The sequence below is a fragment of the Wyeomyia smithii genome, chromosome 1 (assembly GCF_029784165.1).
Source record: "Wyeomyia smithii strain HCP4-BCI-WySm-NY-G18 chromosome 1, ASM2978416v1, whole genome shotgun sequence".
NCBI lineage: Eukaryota > Metazoa > Arthropoda > Insecta > Diptera > Culicidae > Wyeomyia > Wyeomyia smithii.
In genome coordinates, this window is record NC_073694.1 from 77,074,409 (window position 1) to 77,092,971 (window position 18,563).

The 18,563-nt window shown below is 37.5% G+C and overlaps 2 protein-coding genes across 2 annotated transcripts; one reads left to right on the top strand and one right to left on the bottom strand.

Annotated features, from left to right (window-relative positions):
* Positions 1 to 7,440: 7,440 nt before the first annotated feature.
* Positions 7,441 to 9,588, top strand: LOC129718798 (protein Notchless). The gene is made up of 5 exons (XM_055669887.1): positions 7,441 to 7,625; positions 7,720 to 7,972; positions 8,032 to 8,830; positions 8,885 to 9,362; positions 9,420 to 9,588. Exons 2-5 carry the CDS (start codon positions 7,823 to 7,825, stop codon positions 9,430 to 9,432), a joined length of 1,440 nt encoding a protein of 479 aa, XP_055525862.1. The 5' UTR covers positions 7,441 to 7,625; positions 7,720 to 7,822; the 3' UTR covers positions 9,433 to 9,588.
* A 1,076-nt stretch (positions 9,589 to 10,664) lies between these two features.
* LOC129718801 (uncharacterized) lies at positions 10,665 to 11,702 on the bottom strand. Its single transcript, XM_055669892.1, has 3 exons — positions 11,496 to 11,702; positions 11,185 to 11,366; positions 10,665 to 11,122 (listed from the first exon to the last, which is right to left on the bottom strand). The coding sequence occupies exons 1-3, from the start codon at positions 11,614 to 11,616 to the stop codon at positions 10,901 to 10,903; spliced, it is 525 nt and encodes a 174-aa protein (XP_055525867.1). The 5' UTR covers positions 11,617 to 11,702; the 3' UTR covers positions 10,665 to 10,900.
* Between the last annotated feature and the right edge of the window lie 6,861 nt (positions 11,703 to 18,563).

Genomic DNA, 18,563 nt, shown 5'->3' on the forward strand with positions numbered 1-18,563 from the left:
TGTTTAATCAGCTTGTAATCAGTCGGTTTTGGAGAACTGAATCAGCTACCTGTTACGTTCGGCTTCCTAAATAGCCGAACAAGGGTTTAATAAGAAATAACTCAGTCATTTGAACAACTTTCGATTCTGTACAAGCGATAATTCATTCTTTTTACAGCTTGTAGAAAAACTCTTTTACAGTCAACAGTAGCTGGCTTATAGTCTAAATAAGTGCTTTTTCAGCTTTATTACAGCTATGATAAATATGATTCAAAATATATAATAGTCCTAATTAGACAATGTTTTTGTTTAGGCGATTCAAACACATCTAAAATCTTTCGACCTTTTGCACTTTTGTGTGTATTTTTCATCGTTTATTTTTATATTATTGTTAGTGAAAGTTACTTTTTAAGTTTCCAATTAATCTCGCATCTCGAACTCATGCTCATGAGGTTGCTGGTAGAACGCGGTACCGATTCGTCTATCTTGACATACATGCATACTTATCAATTTAACCCGTACATCTATTTCCAGTTTATTTCATAAGCAATTTTACATTGGCTGTACATATACTGAAGCATTTGTATCATATCCCTTGAACACGATAGAACACGTTTTGTCAAAGTGACGGCTCTCTGTAATTGGTCGATTTAATACAAGGCACTGTAGAATTTTAATATTAGTGGGTGCGGCTAGCCGTGCTGCAAAAACTATCATTATTTCCCGTTTGCACTGTTTGTTGCTGTTTACGAAGTGGATAAACTAGCAAAGATTTCTACTATTTCTACAACTAGGGATACAAATGCTGAAACGCTTGTTCAGCTACAATTCAGTCTATATACAGCTAATGTAAAATTGTTTATGAAATTAACTGGAAATAGATGTACGGGTTGAATCGATACTTATGCATGTATGTCAAGATAGACGAATCGGCATCGCGTTCTACCAGCAACCTCATGAGCATAAGTTCGAGATTCGAGACCGGCAGTAAAGTAATTGAATACTCAAATGTTATTTTTTTCACCACTATATTATAAAAATAAACGATGAAAAACACACACAAAAGTGCAAAAAATCGAAAGATTTAGATGTGTTCGAATCGCCTAATCAATAAAAAAATTGTCTGATTAAGACGAATATATATTTTGAATTATATTTACCGTAGCTGTAATAAAGCTGAAAATGCACTTTTTCAGAAAGAGAGAATGTACAATTTTATCTCTGGAATTGTCATATAGACGCTTATTTATACTATAAGCCAGCTACTGTTGGCTGTAAAAGATTTTTTCTACAAGCTGTGCAAAGGATGAATAATCGCTACAGAATCGATCGGCATGTATAAAAGTTGTTCGAATGGCTGAATTATTTCTTACTAAGCCTTTGTACGGCTATTTAGGAAGTCTAATGTAACAAGTAGCTGATTTAGTTCTCCAAAACCGACTGATTGAGAGCTGATTACACTTAGAAATACATTATTCGACCTATTTTCAGCCGTCAGCTGAATAAGATTAGTTATCAAAGGGCTTATTTTGCCAAAAAATGTTTATTGGGAAGTATCAAGAAGCTTGTATTCAACCAGTTCGTTCAGTGTTTGATTGATGTTGTCTAATAGCTATTTTTTAAATCGAAATAGCGCTTAACCAGCCAACAATTAAATAATGGCGGGGAGTATTTCACGCCAGTTTTTCTTAAACCTGAATTAATTGCTTGTTCAGCTGATAAGTCAAGCTGAGCGTTGTGGCAATCCGTTTCACCTGTATGCAGACTTTATTCAGCTATTTTAAAATTATTAGCTGTTTTATTCAGCCCAATTGTTTGTTGGGTTCTGTCGACCTTGTTAGGGAAAGAAACATTGTGCGACCAATCAGAGGTCGACATTTGCGTTTCGACAAGGCTTGACAATTTTCAAAAGTACAATCGTTCGAACAATCAGATTACAACTTTCTGCATTTGGACGGGTGCTTGGTTGATTTTCCAATCGATTACTGCAAAAATGACGAAAATCGATTGGAAACTGACTGAGCTTAAAACGGTTGAAAATGGACAATTTTTGTGACGCTCTCAATGTTTTTGGTTTTTGAAATTGGATCCCTGTAATGAAATTGGTCCCCTGTATATGTTGCCGTAGGACGTAATTCTACGTCAAAAACTGGAAAAAACTGGAGTCGAAATAAATTTAAAAACTGCCAAACAAATTAATTGTGAGAGTTTTTCTGTCCAGTGTTTAAATCCAGCATCAGTTTCAAATACAGCAACTAAAGATATATAACTTCGTAACAAATTACTCATTTTAATTCCAATTGTTTTGTTTGACCTTACAATTTGTTAAAATTATGAATTGAGAAATTTTCTTTACAGCAGCCAAATTTAAAATTACCCAATCAATCTATCTCAAAATAAGGGAAATAAAGTTTTTTCATTTACTTCATCTTTTAACAAAAGTACTGCTGCAACATTTTCTTACGTAACATCAGTGAAGTTTAAATTTCAATTATTTCTAGCAATCTCTTGAAAATTAATTAATTTTTAAACTGCTACGCATCAGAAAACAAACTGAAGAGTTTTTTTCATGATCTGGTACGACCCATTTGTTTTATTTTATCTCAACCATGTCATGCAGTTCTTAGTTTCGCCATGAGAAGATGAAATAACTAAAATGCTGTGAAGAACAAAAAAACATTTTAAAAAAATATATCAATCTAAAATATCTTTAAAAATATTTTCAAATATCAGTCGTAACTTGAGTGAATAAAAAATCTGGATAAAACTGAAATATATATAAAAAAAACTGGAAATTTTGGGATGAAGATGAAACCACGGGAATGGCATCGCTGTCAGCTACCATACATTTGACGCGTTACCAACATCACTGGCACTGGCACCCGAAAAATGGGCAGTTTACCCTTATCTTATGTTGATTCGGGCAAACCGGCTAAATGTTGACTGCAATTATTAATAGCATATCAGACAGTTTTGAGCAATTTCTTAAGGTTTTCACATGGTATGTGATATTCTAAGTGATATTTAGTACATTAATTGTGTCCCAAAGCAAAGTGAAGCAAACTGTGACAGCAGAAAAAGTAGTTTTGGGACAAACGGTACAGAAATAGATGTTCGTAACGCTTGGAGACTACCATACCATTCCCCTGGATGAAACTGTTTGACTAGATCACTTGAAAAAAAAACTAGAAGAATCTAGTTTAAACTGGAACATTGGCAACTTTGAACAGACATGAAGATCCTCAGAGAGAGAGAGAGAAAGATAGAGCAAGCGATAAAAAAAATCGCTAACTTGGCAACTGGGTTTCACATGTCAGAGGTGCCAGATCTCTTCTCGAAATGCTAAGTTTACTAAAGGCACACTGAAAAAAAATCACACGCTCATACCAGGGAGGGAGAAACAGATACGAAGCTGTGTAAGTGTCAAAATGAACCAGAATGAGCTGTCATCGACTGTCAATTTGAACCAAGAAAAAAAAAGCATTTTTTTGCGATGAGTATTGTTATAACTGATACCTTTCAGTTGCTCTAAAACATACTCATTGCAAACAGTTTTTGCATTCATTGTCGTTTCACAAAATATTTTGGTTTGTTTTTAAGTAAAATAATAAATTTCATAAGCTTTATGTAATAATCATGCTAGCGTACTTCGATTATTATACTTGCGCTTCTCTGGATTTAGGGCTTTGGTTACAATTTCGAATATACTTCACTACGGTCGAACTCAAAACTCTGAAAAAACTTTTATACAACGGCAATTTGAAAAAACAAAAAACATAGACTCGAAAAATTAGTCTGCAAAATTTGCACATTATTCGCGTTGAAAAAGATTTTGAAGGCTATTCGCACTTATGTGAGCTCTCATATGTAATTGTCAAAATGTGCGAATTCGCCTTGACGGTGTTGCTGATATTTGTTTGGTTTTTGCATGCGAAAAAGAAGGAAGGAAATATTTTTGCTTTTGTCATCACGCACATTTTGACAATTGCATATGAGAGTTCACGTAGGTGCGAATAGCCTTCGAAATCTCTTTCAACGCGAATAACCCGAATAGAGTGTTGTGAGCCAAACGAACAAGAAAGTTACACATTGAAAGGTATTGCAATAAGGTTCAATAAGGAATATATTTATTTTTACACGTTTTTCATGTTCTATTGCTAAATCATGAATTGAGAATGCTCCAAAGTTGCTTCATCACAGTGATTTTAACTGGTGCTTCACAAACCCTTTGTATGGTCTACAGAATAATGATGAAAGTATATAAAATTAAACATAAACATAGCATAAGGCAATCCACGAGACAGTTGCAATCAGCTGATTCCAGTCTGTTTTCAACTTATGACAGCTTTATGTATGTTCGGTCGGTTGCAATTTGGATGCAATCCGGACCCAGAAGCGTGAAAAACAAATGTTATCCGATCGGTAGCTCTAGTATCGCGAGTGCCAATCCTAAGGGCATCCTTAACAGTGCAGTACCATTTAAGTTGATATGGCAGCTGTGTACAGCGCGGCTATTTTGCTCACTCACCCGTTTTCACACCGGTCGTTGCTATCGGTTCAGTTTGACGTTTCATCCAGCATAAACCTTTAGCAGCGCTGTTATCGGGCTGCTAAATTTAAGAGCGCGATGCTTCCCGGAAGCTCGGCTACTATTTCTCTAGCGCGTTTAGCAGCGACCGGTACGGTGTGAAGTGATGATAGAACGCTGCCAAACGGGGTATAGAAGCGCACCGTTAGGGCATCTTCAGCGGTGGTCCAAATCGTTGTTTTGTTCTATTTTTTTGGAACAAACTCAAATTCACTGCTGGTGCAGCTGGTGGTGTAAATTTTGTTTTATACCAGATCTAAATTGAAAAAAATTGAAACTGGTATACGTTTTGGTCTATTTTTGTCACTTTTTGGAACAAGCAATAGATCGTTCTAAAACCCTTTGTACGCTACCAATAGGTGGGTAAAATGTCATATTTTAATTGAATACCTCATTTCTAGCTATTTCAATATAAGCGTTTTGCGAGTGTTGGGGAATAAACAAAACAAAGATTTTTTATGACAATTCACAATTCATTTTTGTGGCTTTTCTGAAGAAGAAAATGAACAGGTTTGTTGTTTTTGGCTTCAAGGAAACCGACCAGCAAAAGGGGGAATTCTGGAAGACCATAACCGTAGGCTCAACTACTTGGTTTGCAACCATCAGCCACCAGGATGACAAATATGTTGGCTATTCGCCTTAATTGTATTGGGACTAGAGGAGAACTTAAGAGACCAGAAAAATGTTCCTCGAAGACACTGAACTGAAAACGTTATGTTTCGTTTTTCGTATTTTTTGACTTTGCGGGTTAGATGAGCCGCAGAACAAATGACAATGACTGCTCTGTTTAAGCTTGAAGCATAACTGGCAGTATGTGACCTACTCGAAAATAGCGAAAATTGTTCGAATCAAGCTGCGCAATGCCATCCAATATCCTCAAAACCCAAACCAAGTTTTAGGAACTGCAAGATTTTGAAAGATTGATGAGACGAAAACGGAAGATGAACACCTAGGCGATCAAATATTTTTCGCTATCCTCCGAAACCCTACTTGTAGCAGGAATTTTCGATCATACCAGTACATGCTGAGAAATGTCACTGACGCTCGGGTCAAACCGTCAAATCCACAAAGTCTTGTGGATATGAAGTGTCTTGCCAAAATAATCGTTTAATGTGCGTTAAAATTATCGAATTTCCGTTTGGTAAATGTTGAGTGTTTTTTATTATAACAAGTCTCATTAACTGATAGCATGGGGTATTGAATTGTTGACAGTGTGACAGATGTCAGCGGTTTAAAACAACAAGATATACAACACCGGTGCGGAGAACGAAAAGTTGGTCTATATTAGCTGGTTCTATTCAGGTTTCGCTGGTGTAAATCTAGTATAAAGTTGTTTCAAAAATAGACCACCGCTGAAGATGCCCTTAAGGATGCTCTAAAGTCTGCACGTACTCAAAATTTTGAAGATGCGACTGGAACTCGATTTAAACCAGAAAACTGAAGGGTATGAATGCACGAAAAGACCATACATTTAAGGGAAATGTATTCAATAAATCAGGTGACGAATAGAAAACTGGATAAAACTGGAACAATTTTTTAAAAACTGGAGATACAGTCGCCGTTCGATAACTGCAAGTCTTTTAACTGCAACGCTTTTTAACTGCAAGACCGATAACTGCAACAACTTTGCAGTTATCGGACCGCAATCCGTCAAATCTGAAGTCAAAGTCATATTTGACATTGAAGTGACAAATCTCGCGGGTGATTCTAAATGCATTCGAAAATAAAAATTGTTGAATCTCTAGAAACATTTCAAAAGGACTTTTAATTTTTCTCGATTTTTTTCGATTCCGTTTACTTGTTGTCTCTTCATTCTAGATGGGAGATTATAGATCTCCACTATTAATCAATGAAGCCAAATCACCATGTTATGTGGTTCACTTTCCGTAATTATTATAAGAGAAAAAAAATTCCTTGTGCATTGTTTGGCTAGCTTTCACGTCACGGATCCTGCTGACATTGATGTTGCTTTTACTTGCGTTATGTTCCGGTTCCGAGCTTTCTGTAAAAATTTCATTCATGAATTGAGTTCAGAATCGTCTCGTAAAATGGTCTTCTGTAGTGATGAACTTTATCTTCGCCTACATATTGGTTATGTAAAGTAGTTACTAAAACGCAATAAATTATGATGCTGAAATATGACTATCAAATTGATTAATCAAAAAGCTTACCTATTTTATTTTTCTGCTATTTTTTGCTACTATGTACTTCATTAAAAATTTAATACATTTCGACATCATTGAATACAAAAATGGTAGTGACGGACCCTCCTCTAAATTTTGGCATGTGTCAAGTGTTGCAGTTATCGAACGGCATTCGATAACTGCAATGTAAACATGTTGCAGTTAGCGAACGACGACTGTACTCAACCTTTAGCTGTTTTGCTGGCGTGCCCAAAAAAACCAGAGTCTATGTTTATAATATTTAAGAGTCCCGCAAAGATGAAACCAAAGGAACCAAATCAGTGTCAAACGAGGGAACCAATCGAGCAATGTAAAAAAACAAGGTGAAAATGTTAGGAGTGGATGAAAAGTGTTGTAAGTGAGCGTAATAAAGAATATGTGTTTTTCCGAAGTTTTACTTACAAATTTTAATCCAACATTAAACCTGTACACTGGTTCACTTAAATTTAACAAAATATCACCGGTGTAATCTTTCAAAACTGGGTACCTTGTGAAGAATTTCAAAAATTGATATTCGCTTATGCATGGTGAAAAACAGAACTGTATAGTTCTTGGCAACAAACGGCACAAAAACTGTGTTGCCGGAACGATAGAATTTCTCTTCGCGCGACTCTATATACCATAGACTCTGAAAAAAACTGGAGATATCCAGGAAAAACTGGAGGGGTTGGCAACGCTGATCTCTAGTGTCATGTGTCAAACAGAATTGCACATGTTTCATTCGCTACAAACTTTACCGTCTGTCTTTATTACTGCTTGTGAGCGAGCATTACTGGATCACTATACACTTATTAAATTGTAATATGTGTTCGACTCATTTTTTTGTAATGATTATCCGTTAGACAACAGTGTTTCTCGTAGAAAGAAAAGAGAATGTAAGTTAATTTAATATAAGAAAGCGGTTTCAAATAAACTTGGTCATTAATAACCTGTTCCGACATTCGTCAACATAAACAATCGCGCTTTCAGCACTCGATACCCTAATCTTGAGAACACGCAAGGGTTTCTGTAAAAAAATTGGGTGTACGTGGAGAAGTGATTTGGGTTGTAAAGAAATAAACAAAGGCTTGCAATGGATGTCGAGGATCAGGTTAACCACATCCATACGGTACAAGCACGATTTTTATCTGACGTTGGAGAAGAAGCGGGACCACCGTTGGATCTGCCGATCAACGTGACCAAACAACAGTTAGAGTTGATTCTGAATTCTCTACTCAAAAATGTATACCTATACTTTTTTTCTGCATCATGTTAGATTTATTAACTTCTTTGATACTTCAGGAGGATCTTACACCATATTTATTTTTCGTCAATGACGATGAAATCCGGGAAACAGTACAGCAAACACTTTCTTCAAAAAAAGTGGAGGCCGAAAGCATACTGGATATTGTGTATCAACCTCAGGCAGTATTTCGTGTACGCCCAGTTACACGATGCACTAGTTCTATGCCGGGTCATGCCGAAGCCATTGTTTCTCTTGCGTTTAGTCCCAACAGTCTACACCTTGCTAGTGGATCTGGTGATACAACTTTGCGACTTTGGGACTTAACAACGGAAACACCCCACTTCACATGTGCAGGGCACAAAAATTGGGTCCTCTACGTAGCCTGGTCTCCAGATTCGTTAAAAATAGCCTCGGCAGATAAAGTCGGCGAAATACGCTTGTGGTGTCCAGATAGCGGTAAATTGATTGGCCGACCTCTACTTGGCCATAAAAAATGGATAAACTGCCTTAGCTGGGAACCATACCACAAAAACGTGGAATGTCGTTTCTTGGCGAGCGCCGGCAATGATAATGATGTAAGGATTTGGGATACTGTGCTAGGTACATGTTCGAAAGTAATAGCTGGTCATCTAGCTGCGGTCACCTCTGTACGCTGGGGTGGTACTGGCTTGATATATACTTCGTCTCGAGATCGTACCATCAAAATGTGGAGAGCAGAGGATGGTGTTTTATGCAAAACATTTACAGGTCATGCACATTGGGTGAATAACTTGGCACTCAATACGGATTATGTTCTGCGTACCGGACCTTTTCATCCCGTGATTGGTAAAAGCGAATCATACACGATAAATGATAGTAATTATACGTGCAATATATTATTTCATCAAACTAACCTATTTTTTCTTATAGAAAAACAATTACAACGACTTGCTTTCGAGAGGTACGAAAACGTATGTCCAGATTCGGTTGAATCGTTCGTTTCCTGTTCCGATGATTTTACTCTGTATCTGTGGAAGTCAAATCAGAAACAATTCGTTACTCGAATGACTGGACATCAAAATGTAGTAAACGACGTCAAATACTCCCCGGACGTGAAACTGATTGCTTCAGCATCTTTCGATAAATCCGTTCGACTATGGCGAGCAAGCAATGGTGCATTCATCTGCGTTTTTCGTGGACATGTACAAGCAGTATACACAGTTGCCTGGTCAGCTGATTCTCGTCTGTTGCTCAGCGGTAGTAAAGACTCGACGCTTAAAGTATGGAGTGTGAAAGAACGAAAGCTAGCTCAAGAATTACCAGGGCATGCTGACGAAGTGTATGGCGTTGATTGGGCCCCAGACGGATCTCGTGTCGCGTCTGGTGGAAAGGACAAAGTTTTGAAACTGTACGACGCTCAAAGATCGATCTCTGTCAATTTCACTCATATTATTTTTATTTACAGATGGTCATACTAAGAGATGCTTTTTCATAAACTTGTTAGTTTTTTTGCTTCTTTTGAAAACTATTTTATATAATGCTACAAATTAGCATTAGAATATATCGTCAACAGTCTAAAATTTTATGTATGTGATCATATCAGAATACCTAATAAACAAATTCGGTTTTCCCAATGTCTTCTCAAAACTCTAGATAAACATTTCAAAAGGTCCTATCTGCTTTCATCGTTTTTCCGAAGCGCCTTTTCATTTTGGTACTGGCTCAGCTTTAGTAACTCTCCCAAGCGTAGTTTCCATTCAGAAGGCTAGAGTGATCTCTCCGCTATCAACTTGTGCAAATAACGTGTCATAAAAGATGTTTAATAAGCTGTGGTGATTGAATAAAAGTGATCGATCAAATCAGATAGGACTTTTTGAAATGTTTCTCTAGAACTATGTTGCATCTGCGCAACAATACCTTCTTTTGCGTAGGTAGACAATAAAATCGTAGTAGACTAAGTAAAACACGCTTTTGAAGTTTAAATTTTGCCGTGAACATGGAGTTATTTGCTAGAAATACTGTTTTATTAAAAATGTTAAAATCTTTTGTCAGCAGTCCAATATCCTGTTTGCGTTTATCAACCCTAGGAAATGGGAATCAAGATGATGATAACCGCACAGGAAATCCTCAGATCGAACTCAACAACATACATACATATGAATCCGTAAAAAAACCTAATTCGCTAGTGAAAACAACAATCATCAGGCGCAGATCAATTCTTCAACAATCTAAAACTCCGGAACAAATGTTGGAAGATGCAGCTCAAACCAATGCCAAACGATCTTCAGAAGAGAACAAGTTAAGCGTAACTGACTCTTTCACTCGTTTGGCTAACAAAGATGCCGGCTGTGAGTACTACGGAGGGAGAGGCTTAGTAGGATATGATATTTTCCAAGAACTGGAAGAAAGATTAGAGGAAATTCTTTCAACTAACGAAAATGACGCCACAAATGAAAATCAAGAATAACAAAGAGACACAATAAGAAAATCTTACATCAATCTTCAATAAGTTGTTTTTTTTTTTTAATTAGTGAATTGATTCATGATTTTCTATTTGTTTCATTCTTCCATGCATTAAAAATCTGTGCACATAGGGTAGCGAGCGGCTTCGGTAGTGGTTTCTTTCTTTAGGTTTTTGCATGATTGCTGAAGAAAATTTCCGAAAAAAACACTGCCGAAACCGTTCGCTACCCTAGATTAAATAACGCAATTTGACGAGAACAACTAAATCTGCATTACCATTGTATGTATTTACAGACGAGCGAATTCTCTCTATTGTACATGTTGATCAGAAGAAATCGGATCAAAATTGCTGTTTTAAATTTTGATTAAACCATGTAGTTCAGAATAATTTTAATGGAATTGCCCCTGATCACGATGTAGAACAGAGATGATGAATTATCTCTTTAACGCTTGTTAATTTCTAGTTTACTTCGCAGTTTTTTCTCACTTTGCTTTTGCGGAACTAACACTGGCTTCTTTTTGCTGTAAAAGTTGAATCCTATGTAAATTGACAAAATCGGAAAACAATTTCACATCGGCTGCACAGTTTAAAGTCTCATTTTGGTTTTTTTTGTAGCACTCAACTACCTTTGCCTTTAGGTCCTGGCATGGTGGCAGTTGATAGCTTACAGCAGTATTCTGAAAATGCTTCTTTACATCAATCACCTGCAAAATACGAATAATTGAAGCATGTATCATAGCAAACCTACATTTTATCTAAATTATACCGCATTGTTATATTCTCTTTCGATAGCGGACGATCGGGCTTCTAACATTTCTAACCGTTTAGACAAGTAGTCATTATTCCCTTCAACCCCTTTCGAAGGTAATGTAGCTTCATTATGATACTCAGCCGGAGTTGGTAATGGATTTGGATATGAACTAGGAGTACTCGATTGTTGGCGTGTACCTATGAACGCGTGAAACGAAGCAACTCATATAATGATCACATTATATTTTAGTTTACTATTGCATAATCAGTTGTTTGAATTCAGAAAATTATGTCAATTAGCAACTAAGACCGGCCTATGATACCTACCTTCTCTTGGAGGCATTCCCGTTTTAAGACGTTTTACAACATCGTCCGAAATATCAATTACACCTGCTGGAGAATCATTGTCAATCGTAACGGTCCTTGGTGTGCTCGAAGCGGCTCCCATTGTGGCCTAATCTTTTGCTGAAAATATTTTCTCTGCCAAAACTTCTATGTGACAATGGCCCTATATGAATTTCGTATTGACGTTTATTTGACAGAAATGCGAAATCGCTCCCCAATAGAAAGTCCTTCCTTTTTTCACCACGATCAAACGGGTCCCATCTGAGAAATCATCGAGTTGAGAAAACAGCGCTTGAAGGTATTTTTCTTGTTTTGATTTTTTCAACCGAGTGAGGTTTATTCCTATTTTCTCGAAATAAAATAATGTAATAGACATTCCTTGTTTTGATTTCGTTCCAAAAAGATGCGAATTGGGTTGTTTAGCTATTCACGCATTTTTGATTTTTATATATCAGCTAAAAGAGTGTAATTTTCTGGGCAAAAGGTGATTTTTTTTAATTTTATACCATTGTTTTTCGATTTTTAATTGAAAAATTAAAAATCGCTCGAAATGGCTACAATGACAGTTGGAATATGGGCGAACTGTCATTGTAGCCATTTCGAGCAGTTTTAATTCGTGATTTAAAAATTGAAGGACAACAATAGAAAATTTTTGAAAATCACGTTTTGCGTAGAAAATGCTGCTCTTTCAGATGATACAAAAAAATGATATAGCTAAACAACCCAATTGTTTTACATATACAAAGCCTGCACTGAAAATAAATCACACGCTAACCCCTAAAGCTCTTTACATATGAATGTCAATACACGAGCTTAATCATTCTATCACATACATAAGACATACGTAACACTGGCGTTTTTTTTCTGGTACACGTTGCCCCATAGTACTCCGTACCTCGTCCCGTCAAACTGCTCGATAAATAATGAACAAAATGAATTTTCTTTTTATCGGCTTAATCGAGCCCCAAAGAAAATCCCATAAGGAACTGTCAAAAAGTTATTTACAAAATCGATGCAGCATTTTTCGAGTAGGAACGAGACAAATGCAGGGCTGTGCATTCTGAGTGTGGTACCATTCGAGTAGTTCATTTCGTACCAACTTTTTTGGAAGATTTCTTCACAGAGAACAGACATTCATGTTCATATAAAGAAATTTGAAAATCGTGTGTAAAAATTTGAATCAAAATACGTTAATACACTAACGACACCTGTCTTGTGGTGCCCCAGTTGCACTGCATAAATACTGCTGTATCGATATTTTATCGATATCAGTGCTTGGTTTGTAAGTGACAAAAGCGTCACATAGCGGGAACAAGTTTTTTCACATCTTTTGAAAAGAAGATGAACGTCTGTTCTCTGTGATTTCTTCCTGAGTTTAACGTATGTCTTATGTATGTGATTCTATTATGTCGACTCATATCGATTTTTATTGGAAACCACGGTTTTTTAACCAGAATGATGACATCTACTAGAAATCATGTATCGAACATCGTTAGCAATATGGCGGCATTTGTTACAAACTTTTCTATACTGTTTCATCGTTCTCAGGGCCGGATTTACGATTGTGGGGGCCCGGGGCCCAGTTATAGTGGGGGGCCCAAAATAAAACAAAACTGTTTTTTATCGTACGAGTTAAAAGCATTTATTTGCTATTGAAAAATTACCAAAAATTTGTTAGAATTTTTTCTTAAGCTCTATTTAGAGTTCCAAGCGAAGTGAAAATCTCATACAACATGTTCATTTTTTCACGCTCGTGAAAAATGCAACCTGCAAAAAATTTCACTTCGCTTGGAACTGTAAACTAATTCGATCCAGCGAAATCGATGGTTGTGGATCTCATCTTTTTCACTTGGGTTTATTTCTTTCACGCATGCAAGCGCTAGTGAAAAAAGGAGCATCAAGCGAAAACTTGCGTGCGTTTCTATTCTGTCAGTTGCAGCCAATTTTCACTTCGCTCGGAGTGTAAACTCGTGAGTTTCACTTCACTTAAACTGTAAACTGCAGGGTGGTGAAATACCTGCGTGTTCCACAAACGGGTTTTCACGACAGATTTCGCAAGCGAAAATTTACGCTTTTTCACTTGTCAAATTTTTCACTTCGCTTGGAACTGTAAACTATGCTTTACGAGTTTTTTTGCAGAAAACTTATCAATTAAATAATCAACATTCAACTTCTTCAGTATACTCGTACTCGAAACTTAATAATGCTAAGTTTGACTGCCTTTCATTCTTCACAGTCGCACGCAACCTATTTTTTATAAGTTTAATCTTCAAGTTTTTTTCTTGATACCTGAAAAAAAAACTACCGCAATTTGAAAAAAAATGCGATCCACAGGCAAAAATTTGCACACAATTTGAGAAAGACGGCGCAAATATAAGACGACTCTGACAATAATAGAAACTAGGAAAAAACTACACATATCTGCAGGTCAATAAAATCTGCACACGAGCTCAGAAAATCTGCATTTTGAAAAGCACATCTGGTATCCCTGATTCGGACAAGTAAGCAAAAGCAATGCATTAAAAAAACTTGTGGGTTATTTTCTTTCTTTGCTTTACCTCCCATGCGCGCTAAAGCTCTAGAGTTAAAGTTTGGCCGACTGTCACTGAAAAGTTCCAATCAAACAGTCAACAGTTTTTTCATCATAGTTTTATTTATTTATTTGGTATATTCACCAACAGGCAGGCAGGTGCCCAAATGGTGTAATTTAAAGCTAACAATTAAAATATCTTCAGAGAGTCAATACAATATTACATATTACAAACAATATAACATTTGAACTAGTCAGATCTTGAAAAAAATAAACGATATCGCCGACGAAGAAGCGTTCAAGGTAAATTAAAGTCAAATAGAGCAGATACTCTGTTGAACAACCTTTGGAGACCAACCATTGCGCCAAAAATGCTGTAGTTAGTTCGTTGAGCAGGCAGTCGTAGCATCGAATTGTTTCGCAGAGCACGAGGTCGCACGTTTATATTTACTTGTTCCAAAAGAGCGGGACAGTCTATGCGGCCTTGTAAAAGGTCAGTGGTGAACAATGCCCTGGCTGTTTCTCTACGGACAGACAGAAGCTCCAAACGAATTAATAAGCAGCGGCTTTCATAGCTTGGTAGACGGAAGCGATCCGTCCATGGCAGTTTACGAAGAGCGAATCTCAAAAAGCGCCGTTGAACTGATTCTATTCTTTCCACGCCATTGTTGTAATGAGGAGTCCAGACAACCGAGCAGTACTCCAGTATAGAGCGAGATAAAGCGCAATACAATGATTTAAGGCAGTAGATATTCGTAAAGTCTTTAGCGATCCTGAAGATGAATCCCAGAACTCTAGAGGCTTTGTCGACAGTGAATGAAATGTGAGGCTTGAAAGTGAGCTGGGAATCCAAAATTACCCCCAAGTCTTTAACTTTTAACATTGCTGATGTTCGATTGGAACGAGTTTTGACAGTTCGATTGGCGCTTTTAGTGACAATCGGCTAAACTTTAACTCTAGGCGTTTAATGCGCGCTGGTTCGATTCAAATGGTATGTTAATGTGTGTCATTCCAAGAGAATCCAAGGTGAACTCTTATGGATGTAGTTGTGATATTGGCGCTCGCGAAAAAATAACACTGAAGGAAAGTGTCAGATTGAAATGGTCTGTTCAAATTTTCTTACTGTAAATCGAACTTTTGATTAAATCTCATTTTTAAAGAGAAAAATCTTTTTGTCGATTTGTGGGGGCCCTAAAAATGTGGGGGCCCGGGCCCCCTGGCCCCCCCCCCCATAAATCCGGCTCTGATCGTTCTTATATTTTATCTAAAATACTAGAGAGTTCACTTCTGTTATTGGGAAGAATACAGCTGAAACAAATGTATGTTAAACAAAAATTATTACACATTATTTGTGTTTATACTACAGCCTGTGAATTTAAAAAAAAAACAGTATAAATAACAGCTCACTCATTAAATACCGTTCCATACACATTACGTGATCAAATTGATAAATTTGATCGCTTTTAGTTTTATTTTGTCATCAATAGATTGGGCCATCATATGGACCAGTTGCCCGAAAATTCTTCCCTTTAGAGTAAACTGCCCATTTTCCGGGTACCGCTAGTGTCAGCGGACCATTGGCCCTGATGACTCTGTTGATATTGGTTTGGTTTTTACTTGCGAAAGTGAAGGAGGGAAATATTTTTGCTTTTGTTTTCACACATAAATTGACAGTTACATATGAGAACTCGCGTAGGTGCGAACAGCCTTAAAAATCTCTTTTACTTGTGTCAGGGCCAATTGAGATGTTGGGTACACTGCAAATATATAAGATTTGACAGCGATAGCATAGTCCTGATTTTAACGTGTTTTGGCATTTGACGCGTGAAGCATTGAAATCTGTGTGTAAAATGATTGATTTTGGTATGCATGACATGGCAAGCCGAAGTGTAAGACACTTGATTTTGTGATGTGAACTGAAACGCAAGTTTATTCCACGTAGATATGAAATGTTTCATCTATTAGCACAGAAGTAAGTGAAATCCACTTGGCAGTAACGTAACCACAGTAACCACAAAGACATACGCAACGCTGGCGTTTTTTCTGGTACACCTGGTACAAAGCAAAGCCTTGGTGCTACATTCCGATTCGGAACTTGACTTTCTGTTTTTTATTATACACAGACTTCGCAGCCCATTGTTCAGTGTACAGGACAGTTGCGGGGCTAGCGCTATTGTCGCTGCAGCACTACTCTGCAATTCGCTTGTGAGTCCAGCGACGCGAAGATTTCCAGCGACGTCATTTTGTATGATTATTTCTCGCACAGTACAATGCAGTTTTAATGTTCTTTGATTAAATTGACATAGTTTTGCGACTAGAAAACAATCAAAACTATTAGAAAATATTACAGTGGCATATTTCGGGACATTTTATGTTGAGTTAAAGACTACATTATATTATCATACTACGAAATTCGCTGGAAAATCCTTGTCAGACGAGCGACTGGTCGCTTCCGAGTTTTCTCTGCATGTACAATATTAGAGCCTTAAAGGCTGTAAAGCCTGTAGGCGTCAAAAATTTGTCACTTTTTAACAGATAAAAATTTGGTCAAAGATAATTATTTGTCACTCTCCAATTTTTACATGGAGCAAACAACAATCATGATATCAAATAAATTTGACCATTATGTCAAAAGGTCAAATATTTGACCATTGGTCAAAGAGTGTAATACAGGCTTAAGGAAACTATTTTTTGCTCTTATTACAATACATAGTATGTTATAATTGTTATAATTGTTATAATTTATTAAAATTCATCTGACAGAGTGTGTGTCTTACCGAAAAACTCAATACTAGAACAATGTCAATAAATTATCACAAAAGGTTACCTTACGCGAGTTCTATTTTTAAAAGCTGTGCCAGTTATATTAAAATCGAACGCATCTGCTACTGTGTTAAAGCTGGCCGACATAAAGCGTATTGGGTCAAATTGACCATATTGTGCGTTGCGTTGAGGCAGGTTCAACAGGGGTCTTGGTCTGAGAGATCGTTCGGGGGCATATATATCCAGGTGGCCGAGGATTTCCGGGGCGTCGATTTCATTTAAAAGAACTTTACCAATGAATACAGCTTGCGCCTCGAATCGTCTCTGCTCAAGAGTTTGCATTCCTAAAAGCCGACAGCGATCAGTGTAGGTTGGCAGATTTGAGGAATTGCGCCAAGGGAGGAATCTCAGCGCATATCGTACAAATTTACGTTGTACGGATTCAATTCTGGCAATCCATGAGTTGTGGAATGGACACCATACAACGGAGCAGAATTCTAAGATAGACCGCACTAGAGAGAAATACAGCGATCTGAGACAAAACGGATCACGAAACTCGTTGGCTATCTTAAACATGAATCCGAGTTGTCGATTATCTTTAGCGATGATCTCGTTGTAGTGCAGTTTGAAAGATAGCGCAGTATCCAAAATAACTCCTAGGTCTCGAATTTGTGTCACTCTAGATAGAGGCTGACCGGACATAGTATAATCAAATAAGATTGGCTTCCTCGTCCGATAGAAGGAGATGACACTACATTTCTGAACGCTTACAGAAAGAAGGTTTCTAGAGCACCATAGGCTGAAAATATTCACCAGTTGCTGGAGCTCAACGCAGTCCGCATAATTCCTCACGACTTTAAAGAGTTTAACATCATCGGCGTACAATTTACGGCAACGGAAGTAACAAAGAAATATCATTGATGAATATCATGAAGAGTAGCGGTCCTAGGTTGCTACCCTGCGGGACTCCAGAGACATTCGTGAACTGTGCAGAAAACTCACTTCCTATCGTCACACAGAGTGTTCGATTCATCAAGTAGGAACCAAGCCATTGCACGAGAATAGATGAAACTCCAAGTTTTCCAAGTTTAGCCAAAAGTATCCTGCGGTCTACTCGATCGGACGCCGCTTTCAGATCGGTGTACACTGCATCTATTTGAGCACCGTTACTCATATTTCTCAAGCAAGTTGGAGAGAATTCGGCTAGATTAGTCGTAATAGAGCGTTTCGGGTAAAAGCATGTTGATCCGACGTGATGTAATGTTTGCAGCTGGCGAATAGGGCGTCGTTTACGATTATTTCCATTACCTTAGAGCATGCGCAGAGAGATGTGATGCCTCTGTAGTTTTTCACGTCACGTCTATCACCTTTCTTATACACGGGTGACATTATGGAGGATTTCCAACTGGAGGGAAACACGCGTTGTCGAAGAGATAAATTGAACAGCAGGCATAGCGGATGAATATGGACTGAGGCACATCGTTTCAGAACGCATGACGGAATTCCATCAGGGCCAACAGCGAAGGATGATTTCAGTTTATCAATGGCAGTAGTAATGTGACGGCTTGTTATTTCAAGCAGATCGAAATCAATAACATCTTTAGGAAGGTAACTTAAAGCAGTATCAACCTGGGCATCGGAAGCAGTATGCTCATGAAAATTGTGCTAAAAGCTACGGGCAAATAGAGTACATTTTTCAAGCAATGTGCTGCCGTGACAATCACCAAGAAACATTTCTACTGGTAAACCATCTTCTT